At 35.5% G+C, this 24,040-nt stretch overlaps 5 protein-coding genes across 5 annotated transcripts; 2 read left to right on the forward strand and 3 right to left on the reverse strand.

Moving 5' to 3' along the window:
• Positions 1–6,122: 6,122 nt before the first annotated feature.
• LOC108202208 (plasmodesmata-located protein 8) lies at positions 6,123–7,360 on the reverse strand. Its single transcript, XM_017370599.2, has 3 exons — positions 6,900–7,360; positions 6,386–6,801; positions 6,123–6,259 (listed from the first exon to the last, which is right to left on the reverse strand). Exons 1-3 carry the CDS (start codon positions 7,358–7,360, stop codon positions 6,123–6,125), a joined length of 1,014 nt encoding a protein of 337 aa, XP_017226088.2.
• Positions 7,361–7,806: 446 nt separating this feature from the next.
• LOC108201117 (14 kDa proline-rich protein DC2.15-like) lies at positions 7,807–8,964 on the reverse strand. Its single transcript, XM_064084788.1, has one exon. The coding sequence runs from the start codon at positions 8,906–8,908 to the stop codon at positions 8,480–8,482; it is 429 nt and encodes a 142-aa protein (XP_063940858.1). The 5' UTR covers positions 8,909–8,964; the 3' UTR covers positions 7,807–8,479.
• A 479-nt stretch (positions 8,965–9,443) lies between these two features.
• On the forward strand, positions 9,444–10,116 carry LOC108202182 (14 kDa proline-rich protein DC2.15). Its single transcript, XM_017370565.2, has one exon. The coding sequence runs from the start codon at positions 9,516–9,518 to the stop codon at positions 9,891–9,893; it is 378 nt and encodes a 125-aa protein (XP_017226054.2). The 5' UTR covers positions 9,444–9,515; the 3' UTR covers positions 9,894–10,116.
• Positions 10,117–12,871: 2,755 nt separating this feature from the next.
• On the reverse strand, positions 12,872–14,194 carry LOC108200873 (UDP-glycosyltransferase 73B4-like). Its single transcript, XM_064085267.1, has one exon. The coding sequence runs from the start codon at positions 14,192–14,194 to the stop codon at positions 12,872–12,874; it is 1,323 nt and encodes a 440-aa protein (XP_063941337.1).
• Positions 14,195–19,114: 4,920 nt separating this feature from the next.
• LOC108202071 (protein FAR-RED IMPAIRED RESPONSE 1-like) lies at positions 19,115–23,305 on the forward strand. Its single transcript, XM_064084257.1, has 5 exons — positions 19,115–19,414; positions 19,699–20,623; positions 20,960–21,218; positions 21,313–21,870; positions 22,527–23,305. The coding sequence occupies exons 1-5, from the start codon at positions 19,255–19,257 to the stop codon at positions 23,130–23,132; spliced, it is 2,508 nt and encodes an 835-aa protein (XP_063940327.1). The 5' UTR covers positions 19,115–19,254; the 3' UTR covers positions 23,133–23,305.
• Positions 23,306–24,040: the final 735 nt, after the last annotated feature.

Consider the following 24,040-nt stretch of genomic DNA (forward strand, 5'->3'; position numbering starts at 1 on the left):
CTGATTTTTAGAATTTAATTATTATGATTTAATAATATATATGTGTATATACTCTAACACACACACACACACACACACACACACACACACACACACACACACACACACACACATATATATATATATTAGAATGTTCATAAATATAATATATAACTATATGACAAAGACTCTAATTCGGCAAGAATCTCATTTTTTGTAATAAATTTTCAATAATTTTAGGTGAGTAGTATTTTAATTATATAATAAAAAATTTAAATAGTGTACATGTTTTGTAATTATATTTTAATAAATATTATTATAGTGAGGATATGTGTACATATATACATCAACATAGGGGTCGTTTGGATAAATTTAAAAAAAGTGACTTTTTACTTAAAAAAAAAAGTGGATTATTAGTGAGAAGTAAGTCTAGACTTTAAGTTTATTAAAGTGTTTGAAAGAAAGTAGAAGTCCCGATAAAAGGATGGAATTTTCGATTTGTTATGTGTGCTTCTGACTTTTTACACAAACGGATCAATAAAAGTATAAATTAACTTTCTTAGAAAAGGAAGCCGAAGCAGGAACAACCTAACATACACATGATATCACTTCAAATACAAACAAATATTACATTTAAATTACGTTTATAACACAAATAATCTTAATTTAGAAAAGATGAACAAAAAAATATGAAATATATTGAAAAAATAATTTAAAACAACTCGTGCTGTGCACGGGTTAAAAAGCTAGTTTGAATAACGAGCGGTAAGCTTTTATTGAAATGAAGCGTCATACTGAATTTGGACTACAGACAACAGAGAATTTTATCCTGACAGTAGAATTTTAGGGCTTATCAGTAGTTGGAACAGAATTAGTTGCAGAAGATTGCATTTAATTTGGTCCAATATGAGAAGTTTGCACCATGACTGCAGTTATATTCTTGTTTGTATTCCCTTTTGGATCCTTCCTTCATGAGCATCTTAGCCATGTATACATCTAACATCTTCAGATAGTCTATCTAAGCACATGTAAAAAATCTCAAGATGAGGTTGTTTATGAGAATCCTGCATAGAATTTCCTGCCAGTATTTATTTTTTTGGTTAATTGATCTAAAAGCTTATATTGTTTGGATTGATCTTCAGGGTGGAGCAATTCACCAAGCAGTAAACAGACTACCTTCTCAAGACGAAAATGAAGTACACTTCTCATATGGAAGTGTTCAAGCAAATAATTTTTATCAAGCAAGAAGGATGGCTACATACAAATTTTGCCTAAAGATTGCCCCAGACACCCCTTCCTTGTATAGATTATTTGATGCCATAGCTACTCATTGTGTTCCTTTTATAATTAGTGACGACATTGAGCTACCTTATGAAGAAGACTATCTTGGCTCTGCTTCGATTACTAATACAGCCCTTGTAAATAACATACACCACATATGTTTTGCTCTTCCATTACCTCACAGAAAGAAAAAAAGTATGCAGACACAGACTCGGCTAGTTATAACATATAACAAGTATAACTAATATGCATTTCTTGGGTGTATTTGCATGATATGTTCAAGATGAAGATTATGCAAGAAAGCATCACTCATGGTTGCAAATTTTAGCAAGTTGTCGTAAAAACACTGAAATTCTATTGTCTGAGCTGATTAAATTACCTATACAACAAACCGCAGAGTTTCTCAAAAAGACAATAAGCTCTATTTGAATAACAAGTTTCTCTATAAACAAATAAAAGTATAGTACCAATTCTATACTGAAAGGGCTTCGACGCCCTTGCAGTTTCTTCCATCTATGGTCACTTTCGCCCACAGACCTCTTCCATTTTGGATTTACAGAGGGAAGGGGAAAAGAAATAGAAGATGAAATTTAAATATATCAGCACCTGTTGTGAATGGGGTCTGAACCTCTTCTAACTCTTCTTTTGTTTGACTGATCTGGATCAAACGTCATTGAAGGGCTAGGTGCCATGTTCATATTTTCATGCAGTTCCTGAACATCTGCACCCTTTAGAACACGCGAATTTCTGAGAAACCTGAGGGCAAGGTCTACGCTTCTAAGTCCAGAAACTTGTCCTGGTTGAGTACACAGAAGCCCGACAAAAATAAGAAAGATGACCACTCTGCAAGCAGGAAGTTTCATATCTGATATTTCTACCCTACAAGAACAAGATTGAATATGAGTTCTTATGTCTGGAATGACTCTTTCTTATGCCCTGTCCCTGTACATATAAGCCGATGTTTCATCTTTTATGGGATTTGCAAAACTAAAGGCATAAAGCATTAGAGGGTCCCAAAACATCTAGTGAGCTACAGATTCACTTAATCATAAGCCTGTCATAGAAGCAATATAAGGCTGTTTTAGAAGACTCTGACAGATTTGATTGTTTGAATGAAAAGGCTAGTTGGAACACAACTCTAGGGAAGCCAAGAATCTTTATTCTGCTTCCCCACAACTCTATCATCTGCATTTCTCTTTTTAGCCAAACAATGATCCATCCATAATCTTTAGACTCCCGACTGCCACGTCAGATGCTTTTATGCTTGCGTGTACTTGCTCCTAATCATAACCTTCCAAATTAAGGTTAATCAAATGATGAATTGATTTAACCACTCATTAAGGATACTTTTCTCTTGTTAATCTTATCAGTAGTTTCCTTATAAGTTCATTAGTATCATCATGCTTTTATATATATAAAAGTTATGTTCGACAAGATGGTCAAATGTCTGCTTGCTATGTGCTACCTCGTGGATGCCTCTTTATTAATAAGAAGAGTCAAGTTGCGCACACTAAATGGTAGAACTAGTATAGTTTTGGTAGGAGTATCATAAGCTAATTATCATAATGATTATAATTTTTAATGCTGGTTTAGTCTATTGGGTCTGGGTTGCTGACATACGTATTTTAGTAGTATATGTTCAGCGGAAAAAAGCGCTCGACAACTTAATCCTAAGTTTTTGATGTCTATGCAAGGGTGCTACAGTATCATTCAACGAAAAATTGCTTCATCCAAAGGTTTTTCACGTCTAGCGCTTTTTTCCGTTGGATGTATGCTAGTATCATTCGTATATTCTGGACCAGCTGTCTAGTTTATTTTGTGGCTGATAAAATCTATGACATGGAATTGCTTGGCTGCCAGAATGAGGCAGGCAAAGTTGAGATTGCTACAGCTGCAAGAAAGCCAGACAAAGGAACCTCTCTAAAAATAAACAAACCAAGAATTTGCTTTACAATATACTCTACCATACTTTAGAATTCCAGGCTCTCCCCTCTATAAAACAATACCAAAAATCTCAGTCCTGGCTTGCCTGGTTTCTTGTGCTTATTGGGTTTTTTCTTTATGCTTTTGTTTGATCCAACTTTGGTTTGTGAAGCTCCTGGCATTCAAATTAAATTTCCTATTTGCAAACACCATTGTTCTTTTATGTATCACCCACCAGCACTTCTTTTTATTTCTTCACTTAAAAACCAAGAACTTCTTTTTCTTTTCTTTACTACTTTACTTTGGTTATAATTTTAATTGTTTGCTAAATTAGTTCCAAATATATATGAAACTTGTTTTTGTTACAGAAGAAAATGCATTAAGAATTCTTTGTTTATTTTAGACAGAGACCAGATACTCAGTTAGATGGACTGGTCTTGGTCCAGTCAGATGGCCAAGAAACTGAATACACATATTATGATTCCTGCTTTATAGCAATGTTAAAAGCAAAAGAAACAAATGAGCTGTTGCTTTAGGAAATCATCGTCGCTCTCAATTTATCACCTTTAGAACTACAACTGCCCTGTATTTTTAAACTTCAGTTGCTCCGTCTTTGTCTTCCCTAGCCATATAAATTCTTTAACAATTTTAAAAATAATGACGAACGAATTGATAACCGAGTATTAGGGCCGTAAATCGATCCTGACTATCCGGTATCTCGGCTTATATCCGACTCGAAAATATGCTATATGTTTATACATGGAAACGATCGAAATCTGGCGGGAAAATTAAACGTGCATAAAATATAATCCCAGATATTAGTACTCATGTATCCACGATCAGGTCTCATATTATATCTTTAATATGATACTACCCAAATATGATCCATGGTTCATATTCGATTCAGACTCATATACAAATTGTATTTAACTCATAACAAATAATTAATTATTTCTCAAGATGTTAACTTTGATGAATCAGATGGAGCAAGGAAGAGAGAAAAATTGTTTATTTATTTATTTCTCGAGATGTTGAGTTAGATAAATCAAATTATTATAGATGAAGCAAGGATAATGAAAAAGTTGTTTGTTTAGTTTGTAACTATGATGATAACGGTGATGATCAGTGCTGAGCATCCGGTCGGTTGGTTCTAAAACTGAGCCTACCCGAACTAACTGCAAATCGAAATATATACTGATCAGGCGCAGATAAATATAAACCAGAAAACGGTCGAAAGATTATAAAGATTGCCTTGCTGCACCCAGTCACCCGAATCTCCGAGCCAGAACCAATAAGAAAACCATTAGACTCCTATCTCTACCGATTATTGAGAATATTATTGTTAAGACAAACTAATAGACTCAAACAATTAGAAGCTTACATTATTTATCTTCCTTGTAAATTTGTTATCCAGTCTGACATTGATAGTTTGTTCTCCAGTGCTCTAACTAGAATAAAGTAGGTTTTCCAGGTGGTTTTGTCTCGATGGAACTGTCATTGGTAAGTAAAACAAGCACCTCTGACATTGTTGGCCTCACAGAAGTTGGTGACTGAGTGCACATCAATGCAATCTCTACAATCTTTTTGACAGCACAGATGGTATTTTCATCCGGCTCCAGAGTCTCATCGATCAAGTCCGAGTGCAAGTCGTTTTCGTACAAATGCCATGCCTGTGACAACATGAGAAGCAAAGTTCGCATATGCTAGATTGAATGTATGTTGTTAAGGCAATGATCATAATGTTTCGCGTTTGTATGTGGTGTAGGCCTAATTGTGCAAAGTTATTGATCTTGTGTCGGATACATGATAATAATCGCCATTCTAATTTGTGGATGTCCTATAGAAATTTTTTAAAGTGTGTTAAAGATAAGAATTTGCTTACATGTTCAAGGAGGGAACCTGCAGTGGAAGGCTCCATGTTCGAATTAGTGCACCTTCGGCCACCTACAATTTCAAGGACAACAATACCAAAGCTGTAGGTATCAACTTTCTGGGACAAGTGCCCATGGATTGCATACTCCGGTGCTGAGTAACCCCTGGCACGTTAAGATAGTCTCTCGTGAAATCTATGTAACAGATGTTGATAGTTGAAACAGCGAATGAGGTCTGGAAGCTGGCTTACCAAGTCCCAGCAAATCCAGTAGTAAGATGACTTTGATCATCACCAACAAGTCTTGCCAGCCCAAAATCTGCTATTTTGGGCTGAAAATCATCGTCGAGTAATATGTTGCTTGATTTTATATCTCTATGTATGATACAGATATGAAATTGCTCGTGAAGATATACAAGGCCCCTGGCTATGCCATGAATTATGTCAACGCGTTGTTTCCAGCTTAGAGAACCCCTCTTTTCACTTGCCATATATGAGCTTTTAGCACAATATTCAGGGCTAGTATATTTATTAATATCTGACATACGTCAAAGCTCATAAAAGTTTAAAGCAATCTTGCCATATACGAATCTATCCAGGCTTCCATTTGCCATGTATTCAAACACAAGAAGTAGCTCTGATCCTCTGCAACTACAGCCTAATAAACGGATGATGCTCCGGTGATTGACATTACTTATAAGCCTAACTTCACTTCCAAAATCTGCCTTGGCTTTATTTGTATTTACTGAAAGTTTCTTTACTGCAACTACATCTCCGTTCTTTATAATGCCCTGTAACCCGGAAAAATATTCATGCAGTAGTGCATCAACATAATGAATAGAGGTAGGAAGGATTGTAAAGTCAAGTTCACCTTGTATACATCTCCAAAACCTCCCTCTCCTATTTTAGAGTCTTCGCTAAAGCTCCTTGTCGCTGATTTCAATTCTTTGAAATTGTATATAGTCTGCCCCTTCAACTTGGATAAACCTGATGTATAAGCTTGTATACAGAAAAACAGGTTTAATACAAAAAGAAAATTGTTTATAAAGTTCCATAGGAGTTCTTATTATTAGTCTTCGTAAATACCTTGTCTAGCTATATATGGCTTTCTTACTAATTGATAATAGAAAAGCGCGGCAAGTACGAGCAGAAGGCATAAACCACCAACTGCACCCCCAATAATAGCTGTCTTTGAACTTGAAGATCCTGCAGAAATACAAAGTCACGGTGTACATGATATCTGAGATTGCAGAGCTTCTTGCTTTCTATAAGGATCATTTTAGCTATCTGTCGGTATTATATACCAATAATATGTACTAAAAGAATTCTTACCTTCCCTCAGATAGGCCGTGAGATCTATTGTGCTGTTATCAGAAAAAAACGTGGTATCTGAGTATCTGAGGAAGCAATTGGCATCAAGAGAACTTCCCTCCGAAGCAGGAGGACAGCTTTGTATGTTCATGTAACCAGATTTCAAGCAATTATGGCAATCCTTCTGGCTTATTGTTTCAATACATTGTGCAACAGCATTAACAGTGGACATCCGACTACCATAAAAAACTGGCCTTTTTGTCACTGAAAAGAAGCCTTTTATCTTCGGTGTGGCCTCAACAAGATCTGTTATTAATCCTGTCACTGCTGGAGTAAAAGAGGTGGCCTCATATATACTCTTGCTGGTGCTGCATAGCTTACCAAAGGATCCAAATGTATCCAGTGGACTCAAAGTGAAGAAATAGCGCGTCTCATACCTTATACAAACATTGAGAAAAATTAGCACTGACAAATCAGTTCTATAATATCTATGTTTACATTTCACTTGTCTTTGTCACAGAAATCAATAGCCAACCTGAGGAAACAGCCTTCGTATATGACCTGACCACCATTAGCAGTAGAACAATTTTTTCTGACTTGAGAGGAGGCAGCATCAAGGCAAGCAACACAATCCCCATGGGAAAGATAATTCCTGCATTGGACCATCCCATACAAATTTGTATGTTCTGCAGTCGCAAAGTGAATGCTGCGGTTATTAGACATCTGTTCCCTAATGTCTAAAAAGGTTTTGTTAAAATTGCTTAAAAAATCTGACATGTTGACACCAATCTTAAACTGACTGCAAACTTGCTTTAACAACTTGGTTTGAGGGTCCGACAAAACATCTGCAGTATTCATCAATAGAATTCCGCAGAGGAGGAGGATCGTAATCAATGATATGCAGCTTCTCATTTCTGCAGGACATGAATTTTCGATCACGTTAGCTTCAGTTCTTATAAGTCTATCAACACATGGACCATACTTGCTGTTGACCATTCCACGAAGAAAATTATAAATATCAAAATTTGAAGCATTCTGTTTGCTTGACTTCTTATATGACTGGTGAGCACTGGACAATCAAACAAACTGTACTTCTCTGTCTCAATCATCACACATACATTGTTGAGCAGAAGTCTTGACAGAGTGTCTGTTGTCTAGAAATCTCGGATATTAGTACTAGTATTCTTACACTAGAGACCTTGGAATTCTATAATTTTGAAAAATTGTCGTTTCTAGAAAGGTTTATTATGTAATTAACATGAAAGCTTATTCAAACCTCAAACCTTTAGTAGTCATATTTTAAAAAAAGGTAGTCGGATTTGCCAGTACTAAAGGCCCTGCTGTGAAAACAGCAGTGCTGGCAAAGTTATTCAGTATCATTTTTTCATTTTCAGCAGGAATGTATTGCTCCAACAATCGTTACTCAAATATGTGACTAAAAATCGACATTTTCCAATACAAACAATAACAAAGATTCCAAATTTTGTAACAAAACGTAGCTGCATTAACGCTGTAACTGGCACTAAAGGCATCGTGTCTCAGTTAAATAGTTCTCTTTGTTCCCCTAAGCTTCACAAGCTTAGAAACTTTGTATCTTTTGGTATGTTGTCGAATTTGATTATGGTAGTAGAGGAGCTTCCTCTTGTCCCATTCACATACTAACTAGAATATAGTGGATTTTCCTGGTACCTTTTGGCCAATGAAACCATCATTTGTAAGCAAAACAACTACTTCAGACATTGTTGCCGCTAGACAAAGTAACCATTTAACTTTGGCGTGGCAGCTACAAGATTGGACATTAATCCATCCACCACCGCAGTAAAAACTTTAGGCACAGATTTTCTTTGACTGCTGCTGCATACCCCAGCAGAGGATTCAATTGTACCTAGTAAACTCTGCAGGGAGAAGTTGTGTGCCTCATACATATTACAAACAGAAAATAACGGTTATATATCATCTCCATAATCAGTCTTTTGTCTTCGTGTAAAATAAATCTTAGGACAATTACAACTTTAAAAAAAAATAAAAAATTTTTGATTCCTTCATTACATTTAATTAATGAAATACAATTACAGCGAGAAAATTAAGCTCAGAAACATGATCCCCATATGATATTTAGTAACACTGAAAACCGTTTGGAACTTCCCTTCCACAATTATTGAGAACCAAGCTCAGTGCAACAGGAACATTTAGGTCAATACCCAAAATGTTGGCCCTAATGGCGGTGCAGAGACAGAGGGCCGCCTCGAGATCAACAAGGCCTTGGATGAGACTGCAACATGGAAGCGTTGGAGGAGATCCTACCACAACATCAACCAAGTTAAGCACATTTGCACATACTCCTAGTTTAAGTGCATCCTGTGGGCATTTTTTGTTGTAATAAGTTGGAGTCGAGATAGGAGTACGAGGAGCTGGTATAGTGGGAGTAGGAAGTGGCTTTGGTATAACAGGGCTCGGACTAGTGTCACATGCACTGACCAGGATAAAGAAGAGGAGAGTAACCGAGAGAAACAGGGCAACTGCAACATTGTTCTTGGTATCCATTTTTACGTAATGACTGAAATTGCTGTATATACTTAGAAGAGCTGCTAATGGTTTTTGCTGATTGTGGGTGTCGTAGCTATTTCAGAACACATACTTATATACAGGGTTCTGATAAGGCAGGAAGACCTCGTGAGCTTGGCTATCATACTCAAAAACATCCTAGCACGTCTATATATTTTGCATGCATTAAAATACTGTTGCCTGATTGTGATCATCAAATCTTTTGAATGGTTGCTTATCGATCAATCACTAGAAGCCTAAATTTATAATTAAAAAGGATCGCGCTATAGGTTGGTGTTTGGGTTCGTTTAAAGTACTGAAGAAGCACAAGAATCCACATGTTCCTCCTGGTTCTTAAACTAACGATTCTTGCTACTTTTTATAGTTCCTAAGATTTTGTATAATAACAGACAGCTATATTTCTCGGGACGTGCTGACCTTACCTTTCTGTAAGAGCTGATCCCATACATGATTCTGCATTTTCAGAATCCTATAAATATTCGTTTTAAGTTAGCTACAAACTTCATCAGCAAAAAACATAAACTTCTCTCGGAGCAACACAAGTACTAAAAGCAAATTGAGGAGATAACCAATCAGGTTCTCGAGAATGGAATCCAAGAAAACAGCTTCATTAACCCTTCTTCTGGCCCTCAACCTTGTCTTCTTTGCCGTGGTCAGTGCCACTGGCGTTACTCCTATACCAGGTTCCACGGCTTCGACTTATTATCCTGTAAGTAAATGTGATCCATTGAAGTTAGGAATCTGTGCCAATGTGCTTAACTTGGTTGATGTTGTTGTCGGATCCCCTCCAACATTGCCATGCTGCAGTCTCATTGAAGGCCTTGTTGATCTTGAGGCTGCTCTGTGTCTATGTACTGCCATTAAAGCCAACATTCTCGGAATCAAATTGAATGTTCCTATTGCACTCAGCTTGGTTCTTAATAACTGCGGCAAGGAACTCCCATCTGGTTTTGAGTGTTACTAGAATATCATCTTCATGGGGGTCGTTGCTCGATATTTGCACCTTCAATTTGGTTCACTAAAGTTTGATTATCTTAAATGTTAGTATGTATTGACGGTATCTGATCTTTAATTCCCTTTGTTTGAATGTTATGTTTTTAACGTTATGAACATAAGTCAACTTATTTCTGTTTCTGTTCCTCCTGACATTGTATCTTCAATATTTTCTATCTAACGGAAAATCTTCCTCTCTGTAAGAAGGGTCCTGTTCCCTGACATGTGGTTGTCAGGGAACGTTTATTTGGCAACCTACTCCCCAGCCGTTGGATCGACGATCCAACGGCTGGGACAAAAGATTCAGTTTTTAAGTGTCCGCGCTTAAAAACCGCGGACACTAGGTCTTTCCGCGTGTTTCTCCCGCGGACACACATGCCTATCCGCGGTTAATAACAGCGGACAACACAGACTGTGAAAACCTAAGTGTCTACTTCTAAAAAAATATGAAATTATACTCTTTTTTTTTTTGAATTTATGGATTTAGATGATTATTATGATTAAACTAATTTTGTTTTGAATAAATAACAATTAACTTTATTTTATATTATATGTTTAGAATTCTTTGTTTATATATTTTTAATAGTTAGTAGATTATTATTAAAATTATCATTATTACCTATACATTCTAATCTTAGTATTTTATCATAAATTTAATTGTTATTTTTTTAAATTTTTTTATTGATTGACTAATTTTTTTGTGAATAGTTAATATATAATTTTTATTCTTGTCACATATTATATATTATAAGTATTATTTATTTTTTGTGTTATATAAAATATATCTAAATTTAATTTATTTAACAAAAATATAAAATGCTACTTAGACAATGTATATTTTTTAGACGTTTTTGTTGTTTTAAGTTTTAAATTAATTTAAAAGAGAATAATATTTATGTGGTATATATATCCAATAAAAAGAATAATATTTATATATTTTACAGAGAATAATATTTATGTGTTATATATACCACATAAAAGAGAATAATATTTATTATATATTCTCTTTAAGTACATAAATATCACCCTAACCACAAAGTCTTTTACAACATTACACAAGCTTGTTAAATTAAAAGAAAAAAACAATATAAACAGCAAACCATGCAGCTAGAAAGCAAGAAGGATCGAGAAAATACAAAAATATTTAGCATAAACGTCTAAAAACATACATTGTCTAAGTAGCATTTTATATTTTTGTTAAATAAATTGAATTTAAATATATTTTATATAACACAAAAAATAAATAATACTTATAATATATAATATGTGACAAGAATAAAAATTATATATTAACTATTCACAAAAAAATTAGTCAATCAATAAAAAAAATTTAAAAAAATAACAATTAAATTTATGATAAAATACTAAGATTAGAATGTATAGGTAATAATGATAATTTTAATAATAATCTACTAACTATTAAAAATATATAAACAAAGAATTCTAAACATATAATATAAAATAAAGTTAATTGTTATTTATTCAAAACAAAATTAGTTTAATCATAATAATCATCTAAATCCATAAATTCAAAAAAAAAAGAGAGTATAATTTCATATTTTTTTAGAAGTAGACACTTAGGGTTTTCACAGTCTGTGTTGTCCGCTGTTATTAACCGCGGATAGGCATGTGTGTCCGCGGGAGAAACACGCGGAAAGACCTAGTGTCCGCGGTTTTTAAGCGCGGACACTTAAAAACTGAATTTTTTGTCCCAGCCGTTGGATCGTCGATCCAACGGCTGGGGAGTAGGTTGCCAAATAAACGTTCCCTGACAACCACATGTCAGGGAACAGGACCCAAGAAGAAAAACAACAACTTATTTCCTGAGCTAAAATGCTCCTTAAACACTACTCAATGTTCCCCGTTAACCCGAAATCGAAATTTGCCCATCTATCGGTATTTAAAGTAGTAATTTTGTTCTCTGTAATAGGAAAGTCATTCCCTGTTAGGTGGTTAATCATTCATCTTACACCCTTTAGGTACCCATCATTAAGCCTCTAATTCAAGTTGGGCTGCGAGCAACTCGAACTCGATTCAACCGACTCGGTTCAAACTCGTATAAAAACTCGTATAAGATTTTATATCCGTTTAGTTAAACGAACAGGCTCGACTCAACTTGAGAAATGAAACAAGTTGAGTTCGTGTAGATGTTTAGACTCGATTAAGCGTAAAATTAAACGAATCGGCTTGACCAACTTATTGACACTGACTCAATCATTTAAACGAGAAGGCTCAACTCGATCGACTCGTAAAATTAAACGAGTGGAGTTTGGGCAGAGGTTTTGTCCCGATTAAGACAAACGAGCCGGTTCGCCTGACTTGATTAACTTTGGCTCGAATTACACCCAACATGTAACTGAACTCGCTCAACCCGAATTACAGCGTTGTTATTGATATTTCCTTTGGATTCCCATATTCCCATTCATCATTGTAACACCCCTGTATTAAGTTTAGTTGAAATGGTATGATTCAAAAGTAAAATAAAGCAACTCAAAGTAGATGAATCAGAAATGCAAAGAAATCGAAATCATTGATTTATGCAAAGGAATAGAAATGGAGCAAAACACTTAAAATCGAAAGCCAAATCATTCCAGATGATTCGATCGGGCACCGAACCCGTACTCTTCTTCATCCGCTACTCCTCCAAACGCTTGACTCGCAGCTGTTTCAACTCACCAATCAAGTTGCTTAAATTCTCATATGAGGATCCGCCTCTTTTCATAGCTCCCACAGCCTTGTCTCCAAGCTCTTTACTTTTCCTTGTTATCTCATCCACTCGATCTCCACCGTCCATCAACACCCTCACAGCCTTTTCAATCTCATCTCTCGTCACTATTTTCCTATCCTCGCTGAAAAATCGCCAATCCTCTACGCCAACTTCCACCCCGATCCCAAGCACCTGACTCACAAACATTTCATTACAGAACTGGTCCGCTATCAGAGGCCACGTCACCAGTGGGACCCCGCGATAACCGCTTCCATCACCGAGTTGCTCCCGCAGTGTGTCAGAAACCCTCCTGTTGATGGATGCTGTAATATCAACAACTGCGGGGCCCACCCTTTCAGAATCAAACCCTTGCCGTTTTTGTTAAACTCCTTAGGCTGCCACGTGGCATTATCATCACCGTTCTCATCACCATCATTCTTGCTCTCCTTAGGCCACGTGGCATTATCATCACGGTTCTGGTCACCGTCATTCTTGCCCTCCTTAGACTTAGACCGCCAAGTGGCATTATCATCATTATTCTCGTCACCGTCATTCTTGCCCTTCTTAAATTGCCACGTGGCATTATCATCACCGTTCTTGTCACCGTCATTCTTGCCGCGAACGACCCAGATGAAATCACAGCCGGCAGACTCGAGGGCGCATGCTATCTCCATGAGCTGCGCATCAGGCAATGCGCACACGGATCCGAATGAAATGTAGAGAACCGAGCTAGGGTTTTTCGAGTCAAGCCAGGTCAGCACTTGATCCTTACTCACTACTGAGTCATGGCTTCTTTCGATTTTAGCATCTGCATTTTCATGTATCAAACAAGTAGGACCCACGTGAAATGCCTTGAATCCCACCTTCTTCGCGTAATACTCCGAAAATTCCGCTTCCATCTCGGCCATTGAGTTGATAATGACACCAAAACTTTTCACCTCAGCTTCTCTATGCAATGCTAATAGCTTCGCATAATTATTAGCAGGAAGTCTGGATCGTGTCGCGGTGATCGGGCGAGGCAAATCGGTAATAACAAAGGGTTCGTAATCCGATTTGACTAGGAGGTGTGGAGAATTAGGGTTAAGCAAAGCCTCTTGAACCGCCTTAGCGAACATGAAACAAGGGTCAAAAACAATCCTCGGGATGTCGAGAGTCTCCGCGAAGTCGGAGGTCCACGGGAAGAATTTGTCAGCAATGATACAATCAGGCTGGCGCGTGCGCATGAAATCCTGCATGGCGGACCTCATAAGGCCTAGGCCGTGGTAATATTTGGTCGCGGTATCCATGTCTTTGGCTTGTTCCATGGCGAGTCCTTCGGGGAGTCCCACGTCTTTGTAGGGGAATGGGATGGGATGGACTGAGATGGGGTGGCCTGATGACTTGCATTGTTTGATTGTTTTTTCGACGACTGGGGCGGTGTCGGTGGTGGTGATGATGGTCACTTGCTGGTTTCTGGAGGCGAAAAGGCAGCCGATTTCGGAGAGGGGGACTAAGTGGCCTGGAGTTACATATGGGATCAGGATTATCTCAAGAGGCTTTGGTGATTCCGGGGAGGTGAGTGCCATTTTAAGAAGCTAAAAATTAACCAGCTGAATATAACGAGGAGCTTTGATTAGGACATTTATACTTGAGTGGCTGTAATCACAGATCATGTGGAATTCCCAACAAGGATCTGAATTAATATGGGGATGGCGGATGGCAAGTAGTAGATCCAATTTTGATCCCAGAGTCATGATATAGTACGTGCAAGTTACTACCAGTATCCATGTATCAGCGTGGCAGTTACTCGATTGCTGCTCCCTCTATTCTATTTTAATTCTTTTTTTACAGATAAGTACGTATAAACTATTTTTATATGATGTTTATTTGAATACTTTTACGTAATTACTCTCAATAAAATTAAACAAAATTAATTAATATATATATACATATATTACATGAAAAATATAAATTACATTAATAAGAGATAAAATTAAAATTCACCTAACAAATAATATTAATTGATTAGTAATATTAATAAAGGATTAAAATTGGATTAGATTAGGTTTTAAAATTGAAATAGGATAATGGGCCTAATATGGATCAGACTTGTATTCGGATAACGGGTAATTTCAGAATTAGGGGTTTGAGCCTCTTTATATATCGATCGTGTTCCCTCGTTCTTTTATATCTTTTGCGAGCCGCCCAATCTTTTCTCTTCGTTTTTATTACAAAAATTCGCAGGGTTTTATTCTCATAAATCAGATGTCTTGTAAAATTCGTAGTAAATTCAAATCTTATCGGAATTCGATGATTCTTGATGTTTCGGAAAGCTCTTTCAATCTCCTACAACTTTCGTTCACAATGTTTTCTGAGATTATGTTTCGAACTGTTCTCAAAATCACAAAACTTAATCAGATCCTGTTTCTTCTTTGAGTTCTGAATCAGCGGACGTTTTATTTAATTTCTGATTCGTTATAACTCCGTTTTTGATGAGCCTTACCTTTTCGGAAAGTTCTTTTCGTTCTCTACGACTTTCGTGTTTTGAGTTTTTCCATAAAACATCATTTAGAGGGTCAAAACAGTAGATTATTGATCTGGGCAGATTGAAACAATGGAGATATTTGGAGTTTAAGATAATGTCGGGGCCGGGAGTTTAGCGAATTATTTGCGGAATTTTCGTGAGTGTTCGATTAGCTATTTTCGAGGTACGGATTTCGTTCTCTTTTAGTCAGCTCTACTCTATTCGATATTAAATGTTTTTGATTTGTCCTCTTTTGATCCGTCGGATTTGCTAAGTTTGTTTTGTGCTATTCATTTGACTGTTTTGAATTCCGAAAAATATTTTAAAAATCTGTTTTGAAAGATTGAGATATTTGTTATGTGGTTTTCAAAGATTTTACAAATTGTGATTTGTTCAGTTTATTTGAATTATCTGTACCATGTGATTTTAAATTTGTGAAAACTATTTTGTTTTGAACCCTTAGAGCGATATAGGTATACCGAGTTATCCAGCTGTAGGGGTACTACAGCCATGTCTTTGCGGCACCATTGACATGACACTTCCGTGACAGTGTGATTGGTCACGGCGTATCCTTCTGTTAGCTCTTGGGAGGAGCTTTGGCCATTTTGATTATTTGTTCAGGATACGTGGATGCATCCAGCTCAGTTTGATTTGATTTGTGATTTGGCGGTGACGTTGTATATGCCGTACACGTTAACCGATTTGCTGCACACATTAGGTACCATATGATGTGTGTATCTGTATATGTTCTGATTTGATCTCGGTATGAAATATCCTAACCCCTCTTGCTTCAGCTTATTATTTTAAAATAACTGTTTTATATTATCGTCAAAATATTTTAAATGTTTTGTTTTACAAATAATTCCAATCCGTACTGGGCGTTTGGCTCATGCCGTATTCTTCTTCTGGCAGGTTCTTAGGGGGATCCGGGACTGTGTGATGGAGAGCTACCCTCGGTTACAGTGATTTAGAATTATAGACTTTTAGTGTTATTAAGAATTTATGGTTAGTGATTCTATTTACTCAAGTTTGGAACATATTAGTACTCTGTTTGCAGATTTTGGATTTGTAAGTAACCTCTCGTCTTAATTTAAGATGGGGGTGTTACAAAAGTACTGCAACAACTTGGGTAATCCACAAACCCACCACAGGCCCTCAAAAGATCATGATTTGTTGGTGCAATTAGTAGTAATACTTATGCTTATAAACTGAACTAAAGTCTCCACACTCCTCGATGTGGGACTGGGGTGTTACAATGAGGTATCCACATATGAGCGCAGTTGCTCTCATTTTAAGCACAAATTATTTTTTACATTTATCGGGATGTTTATTTGAATATTTTTACATAATTAATTACCCCAATAAATTCAAACAAAATATGTGTGTATATATATATTGCGTGAAAAAAATAAATTGTATTATTAATAAGAGACAAAATTAGAATTCATCTATTAAATAATGCACGAAAATTAAAAAAAGTCAATTTATATTGGATAATAATCAAATTTCGAGAAAACTGTTAAATGGGAAGAACGAGTAATTTTGTGAATGTATAATCATGAACGTATCAGGCAATTAATTGCATAAAATATGCGCCCATAATTTCTCCAACTGTCCCTATTTAGTCCACATAAAATTCAGCGAACTATATATATTACTCCCTCCATCCCAAATTAGACAAGCTAGTTGACTTTGGGTACGCAACTTAAGGTGCATTGACCGTCTAGTTCCGAAATTTATTTTTTTAATTTTTTTTTGTAATTTAAATTTTTATTTGCAAAAATAAAATTTTAAAAATAAGTAATGTAGCTATGCGGTCAATAGACTTTAAAGTGCGTGCTCGAAGTCAACGAGCTCATCTAATTTGGGATGGAGCGAGTAAGCCATTCTGTAAAAAAGAAACAAGAGGAGAAATTAATTATGCTGCCCATGTTTTCGTGCCCCTCGAAAATTTAAAACACTGATCATTTTCGATATAGTTTTGTCTAGGATATGTGTTTATAAATTAGAAATATGCGAAGAAGGGTTGATTTTAGAAATATAAATGTATATTGAAAGTTGAAGTGGACAAATATTTTGAAACAAATATTTTTTTCTAAAATGGACATGTATTTTGAAACGGAGGGAGTACAAGCAAGTCATCAAAATAATATAAACTTATCAATCTTTATGTTTATTATAATGTCTATAAACACGTCATAAAAAAACAGTTCAGTATATTTACTAAAATTGAAATTATAGAAGATAAATTGACTCTCCTCATCCGAATCTGACACTAGTAATCCCACGGTTTTCTGAGAAACTAAATTTCAACCCTTAAAACATTTTATAATGGAAGAGCAGAAAAAGATAAGGTTGCACATGTTAGTGACCAGTCAAAAATTAGAAAACCCTCTTTCAGTGTATAATATTGGTTTGAAATTAAAATCAGAGGTAATAACTCTAGAGCTCTCCTCCGAGTCTGAAACTACCTATACTCCCGAACTTTCTCCAAAACAAGATTTAAACCCCAAACCATTTTATAAGCTTCTAATTCCAAATACTTCTATTATATTTTGGGATCACATATGTATATAATTTATTTAATATAATTGGATAAAAAATGGGTTTTAACTAAGAAAAAAGTATATAGAGCATTCATTTCTTCCCGTCATATTCGCAGTGTTGGTCCACTACTAAAACAATATTCTGGAACATAATGACCACATATACTCGTGTGTTGGTCTATTATACCAGTATTCTGGAACATAATATCTCAAATATCATATTCATGGAAAAAAACTCATAATATAATTTATTAACGCTACTTCATCCATCGGTGATATAGCCGAAACACCACATCGTCTTTCATTTGGCAGATTTTGTTTTTAAGAAATCAAACAAAACATAAAACTATAATACGTTTATGTGCAAAACGCAATTTTCATGTTTCGTATATAGTAGCCTTCTCAACATCTCCTCCCTCTTTATCTCGACATCGGCAATGATGGGGTCGGGGTGTGGACAAGCAAGGAATGGTTTGAGAAAGAGAATTTTGATGCGGCGGTGAGCACTACAACAATTCTGGGTATTTATGAAGGATTTTTAACACTAATTAAATCCATAGTAAATAGTCCAATTATGACGGATTTTTTGTCATTTTTGCTCGCGTGAAAAGTTCAAAAATTAGTTGCAAATTCTAGCAAATAAACATAGTATATACGACGGAAGGTGGATATGTCGTAAGAACTGACGAGAACATATGACGAATATTGATTTTTCGTCGTAGATTTAACGCTCCGCCTTTTCCGTCGTAATATATCTGTTGTTCTAAGTTTAACGCTCCGCCTTTTTCGTCATTAGATATCTGTCGTAAATTTTAAAATTTCCAAAATTATTGTAGTGGAGGGTGGTGAGAGGGTTTAATACTGAAGGTGGGAACTCAAGACCAGATAGATAACAACTAATATAATAACATAGATGATTATGGAGATTTGGTCCCGTTTAGGTAAACTGTAGATGCATTTGATGAGTTTAAGAGAGATGTGAAAGATATGATGATACATGTGTGGAAAAAAAAAAGAGCAAGGCAAAATGTTTTGGTTTTTAACTAAACTTTGTTTAATATTTTGTTTTTAAGTGATATTTATGGGAATTTTATTTATATAATATGACATTTAATGTATTATTTATTAGAATTATGTTATTTGGATCCTTTTCTCTAATACTGGTATGTATATATATAATACACTACATGCAAGAGCATGTATAAATATACTTATTTTTAACAAAAATTAAATATTTCCTCAAAAAAAAAACAAAAATTAAATATATAAGATCCAATTAATTATATGTCCGGCCAAATATATATATATATATATATATATATATATATATATATATATAGAGAAAAGTTCATTGGAGTCCCTGTTTATTTGGAGTCTTGGAGTCCTTGATCCTCACCATTCATTAATATGTTATCCAAGGGCTGAGAAAATTTCTATTTAACTAATTAATTAATATTTATTAAATTAAATATTCAGTAAGTGGTATGTATACGCGTATAAATTATAGTACATAGTACATACATTTTGTAACTGTCTCCGGACAGTTAATTGATTATCATTTTTCAGGGCGGCAGTTATGGCCCCCGTTTATCTCCTTCTCCCTGTGATTGCACCGTATGAAAATAGCAGCAGTTTTGTGTTATGTAATCGTGTGGCTTTTGTTCCCCTCTCATCATATCTTCTCGGTTGTTTTCTCCTCCACGAATTAGCTATGACATCGCAAGAGGATGCATCAGGTTTGTTCATATATCGTTGCAATGTTTCTCACGTTTTCTCTATTCTTATAGTTGAGAATTACAGAGGTGTGAGTTATGATTATTTTGTCAAATGTTATTGATTTTATAAGTGGGTTTCAGTTTGGTCTGCCATTATCAGACTACCCCAATTGGGGTCTTGCACTAGTTTATGCTCATGTTTACTGCTTTTACAACAATAGAGAATAATTTTGTTCCCCAATTTGTAATTCACAATTCATCCTTTTTTATCAATGCTGATTTCAATGTTCCTTTTTTTTCCATAGGTTCGCAGTTTGTTCCACACGTTGAGAGTTCTGAATCTGAAAAATCATCTCATGTATCTCATAATGAAAGTTCCGAATCAGATGATGATTCAGAAGAGGATGTTGAGCAACATATTAATTCAGAAGAGTTTGACGCTGTGTGTCATGTTGCTCCAAGCGGGGAAAAATTCTGGACTCCTAAATGTGATGATAGTAAGAGACCTCGAGTTAATCAACACTTCCCTACAATAGAAGATGCATTTTTATTTTATAAGGAGTATGGGCGCAGCTGTGGTTTTGATGTTCGTAAATCATCGAAAAAACCTAATAGTCGTGGCAATTTGTATGCTAAACATATTCAATGCAGTCATGGCGGTGGGCCTGGTAAAAAGTCAGTGATGGTTTTTGACGATGCTGGTGTTGAGGGATCACGTAGGAGGACAACATCACAAAGATGTTATTGCAAAGCAAAAATAATTATGAAGCCAGCTGGTGTTAGAGGCTTCGTGATAATGAGTTTTGTCGAAGAACATAATCATCCATTCGCATATGGACCTGCTAGAATGTTTCTACGATGTAATAGAAATTTGTCTATTTCATACCAGAATTTCATAATGGATTGTTCTAGAGCTAAAATCGGCGCAACACGAGCGCACAGTTTAATGAAAGAGATGATGGGATCATACCAAGATATCGGTGCCACTACTGCTGATTTCAAGAATTTTGCAAGGGATGTAAAAGTTCGTATTGGAGACCATGACACGGACATGCTTTTAGGCAAATTCAAGGACATGAAAGAGTCACCTAAAAAAACTTTTTACTATGATTACAAAGTAGATCGGAAGGGGCATCTTACTGGTCTTTTCTGGACCGACGCAATTGGCCAAGCTAATTATGATGTATTTGGTGACATAGTATCTTTTGACCCTACGTTTCGCACTAACAAGTAAGTATATATTATTGTTTTGTTTTTGATTCTGAACTTTCAGCATACAAATTACCTTATTAATCTATACATGTGACCACTTGTGCCAATTGGACAAATGTAATCAAATAATTATTTTTGTTATGTTATCACCTGGCACATTTCAGATGTATAAACTTTTGCTTCACTGGATAACCATGCTATACTATAAATGTGTTAAGATCTTTATGTACCATAAACATTGTACTTATACCATCCCAAAATATTTATACAGTATTGTTCTTTGTTATGCTAGTTTTTCACACCAGGTCATATTTGAAATCTTATGCTGCCTCATTTTTTACTTTTTATTTTCAGGTACAACATGGTGTTTGTACCATTTACAGGAGTCAATAACCATTGGAAGAATGTTACATTTGCTGCCGGTCTTTTAGCCAAAGAAAATTATAAAAACTTCAAATGGCTTATTCTAACATTCAAGAAAGCAATGGGTCGAGCTCCATCATGCGTTATTACAGACCAATGTCCAGCCATTAAGAAAGCATTGGATAAATGGTGGGATTCTACAAAACATCGTTTTTGTATGTGGCATATAATGAATAAGTTGCCATTGAAGGTAACATTGTCCAGTTCCATAAGATATTAAATTTACAAATGTCTGACAAATTAAACCATTTAGTTCTATGTGTTTGTGCTAATTACACTTGCAGGTTGGCCCTAAACTCGCTTCCAACAAAAAGTTTGTTAATAAGTTGAAAGCAGCTGTTTATTCTGACCACCTTAGTCCAACTGAATTTGAGGAATCTTGGAAAGCTGTCATCGCTGAATTTAAGCTAGAGTCTAATACCTGGTTGACTGAAATGTATGACATGCGGTCTGAATGGATTCCCGCATTTTTTTCTGATATTGAAATGGCAGGGTTACTCAGAACTACTTCAAGATCCGAAAGTTCTAATTTCTTTTTTCAAAACTTCCATGAAAGTGGCGACACGCTAGTTGAGTTTTACTCTAGTTTTGAAAGTGCAATGGATAAGCAGCGTATGAGAAATGCGGAAGACGAGAGGAGATCTCATAAAATTTCTTTGCTTGACACAACAATGAGCATCGAGGTTGATGCATCTAAATTGTACACACTGGAACTTTTCTATTTGGTGCGAGAGGAGATTAAATCAGGATGTTGTCACACTATTATGGATGAGATGACTCGTGACGATGATTCTTCTAAATTCAGATTTAAAGATGAACTACTGAACGACCATGTTTTTGAGGTACACATTGCTATTTTCGGCTGTCTATTTTGATGTTTAGTGTTCCCTGCAGTCTTGTCAATTAAATTTTAGATATTTTTTGCTATATTTCGTAGTTATTAATTGCATTTTGTTTCTATTTGATTTAATGCTAAATTACGCTGTTGTTATAAGTCATATCCAAGTATTAGTTTTGTTTAACAATAGTGTCCTGTAAAGATTTTCCTCAGTGTTTTTCCCTATACTGATTGTAAGATGATATTGTGTGATTTTACTATACTCTGATACTTAAGTTCTGGATAATTTGCAATAGTTTTCTCAGCCATTAGACTATTTTTAATTTAGATCTTCTGATTTTATAAACAACTCTAGTCACAAAGTTGTCATTACTTTATTAGTGTGCTGCTCAGTAGACCTATATTACCTTGCATTTAAGCTTATTATCAATCTTGTATTTTTTATTGTAGATAATATTTATGTTGTTCTCCACCTAGTAACAATATTAAACCTTATTGAAGCATTCAATACATTATGCTGCATAAAGAACAAAGCATTTGATTTTAACACTGTTTGATAACCTATAGCCTCATATGCAATTAAGTCTACTTTTTGCCCAGGTGATATGTTTTTTTAATAGTTTAATCTAGATTATTAACATTAAAGAATTTATGTTGCAGGTTTCTGTCAGGCATAGTGATAATTATGTGACTTGCAGCTGCAATTTTTTCTTCCAAAAGGGTTATTTATGCAGGCATGCTTTCGCGGCACTTCACCAATGTCGCGTCAAGGAGATTCCTCGCGTGTTTGTTAAGCCAAGATGGACGAAAGATGCTATAAAAAATCACTCCTTCCTTGCCTCTGCAGAAGTAAGCTCTGTACGTGATAGCCATAAAAGGATGAAGCTTAAGCGGACAAGGGCCTGGTTTGAATTCAATAATTACATGAATCAAGTTGGCGAAGACGAGGACAAGCTTGATTTGGTTCTCAACGGTTTGCACTCAATTAACTCTATCCTGAATGAAAAGGATGGGCCTCCTGTTGAAACACTAAACTCCCACAGAGCAGATAAATTCATTGGCCATGTCCCCGAATCTGAAGTCTCGGTTTTGAATCCTAATGTAAGTAGGAACAAAGGTTGCGGAAGCCGTATAAAGAGTAGCCGTGAAATTTCAATGGGTTCACAAAAGAAAAGGAGGTGTAGCAACTGCAATAGACTGGAGAGCCACAATGCGCGTACTTGTCCTGAGCCAAAAAAAACATCGGTGACACAGAACATTGAGTGAAGAAGATGTTACATTTCTTACTACGTCTTGAACCATTATGCAAGTTTAGACTTTTAGTCTTTCATTCCATGTTTATTGTATCTTCTGAACACAACTAGTTATCCAAATCAACTGATCATTATTTGGATTCTGTACTTGGTAGATACATAATTCATTATCCCTTGTTTTGGCTCTTTTGATTTATGTCTTAATTATTTAAGAAGAGTATATACGATAGTTCCCCTGCAGGCAATAGGCGATTGACTTGGAAGGAATGACTGTTATCGTTTCTAAAGAATCACGGTAGAGTTTGTGTGTGTTACAGGTTGAGGTGCTACGTTATTACAAGTAGATTGTGTTATTTCTTGCAAAGATGCACTAATATGTGTGAAATTTTCATTGCCTGAGGGGGTGTATCTTTACTAGATGAGTTATATATATGAATGCAGTTTAGCAGGTTGCTTGAACAAGCACTTTGTAACACTAGGTCCCTAAATTGATGAACCACCAGACATATTACATGAGGTGATGCTGTAAGTGATTGCAGACTGCTGTTAGATATATAATGTATGATCTGTACTTGGTGAAATTTTATTTTCCTCTTTTAATGTAATAGTATCTTGTTTGAGTCTATATATCATTGTTTTCTTCATATTATTGTGTTTCTGTATTTATTTTACAGTGATAACCTAACTTTTTTAAGTTGCCCTTCACTAGCCAAAAAAAGCTAAAAAAGTGCCGCAGATTTTAGCAAAATTTGTTAGGTTCCTTTTGTTCTCAACAATATTTCTTAAACCTGCTTCGTAGCAAACATCTCATTTGAAGAAAAAGTACTTGATGAACGTCACAAACAGTTAACCAAACATTCTGCATTAATAATCATAATCAATCTTTATAATCCAAACGAAAGCTCCAAAAGAGTTAAAATA

Source organism: Daucus carota, chromosome 9 (assembly GCF_001625215.2).
Source record: "Daucus carota subsp. sativus chromosome 9, DH1 v3.0, whole genome shotgun sequence".
NCBI classification, from domain to species: Eukaryota; Viridiplantae; Streptophyta; class Magnoliopsida; order Apiales; family Apiaceae; genus Daucus; species Daucus carota.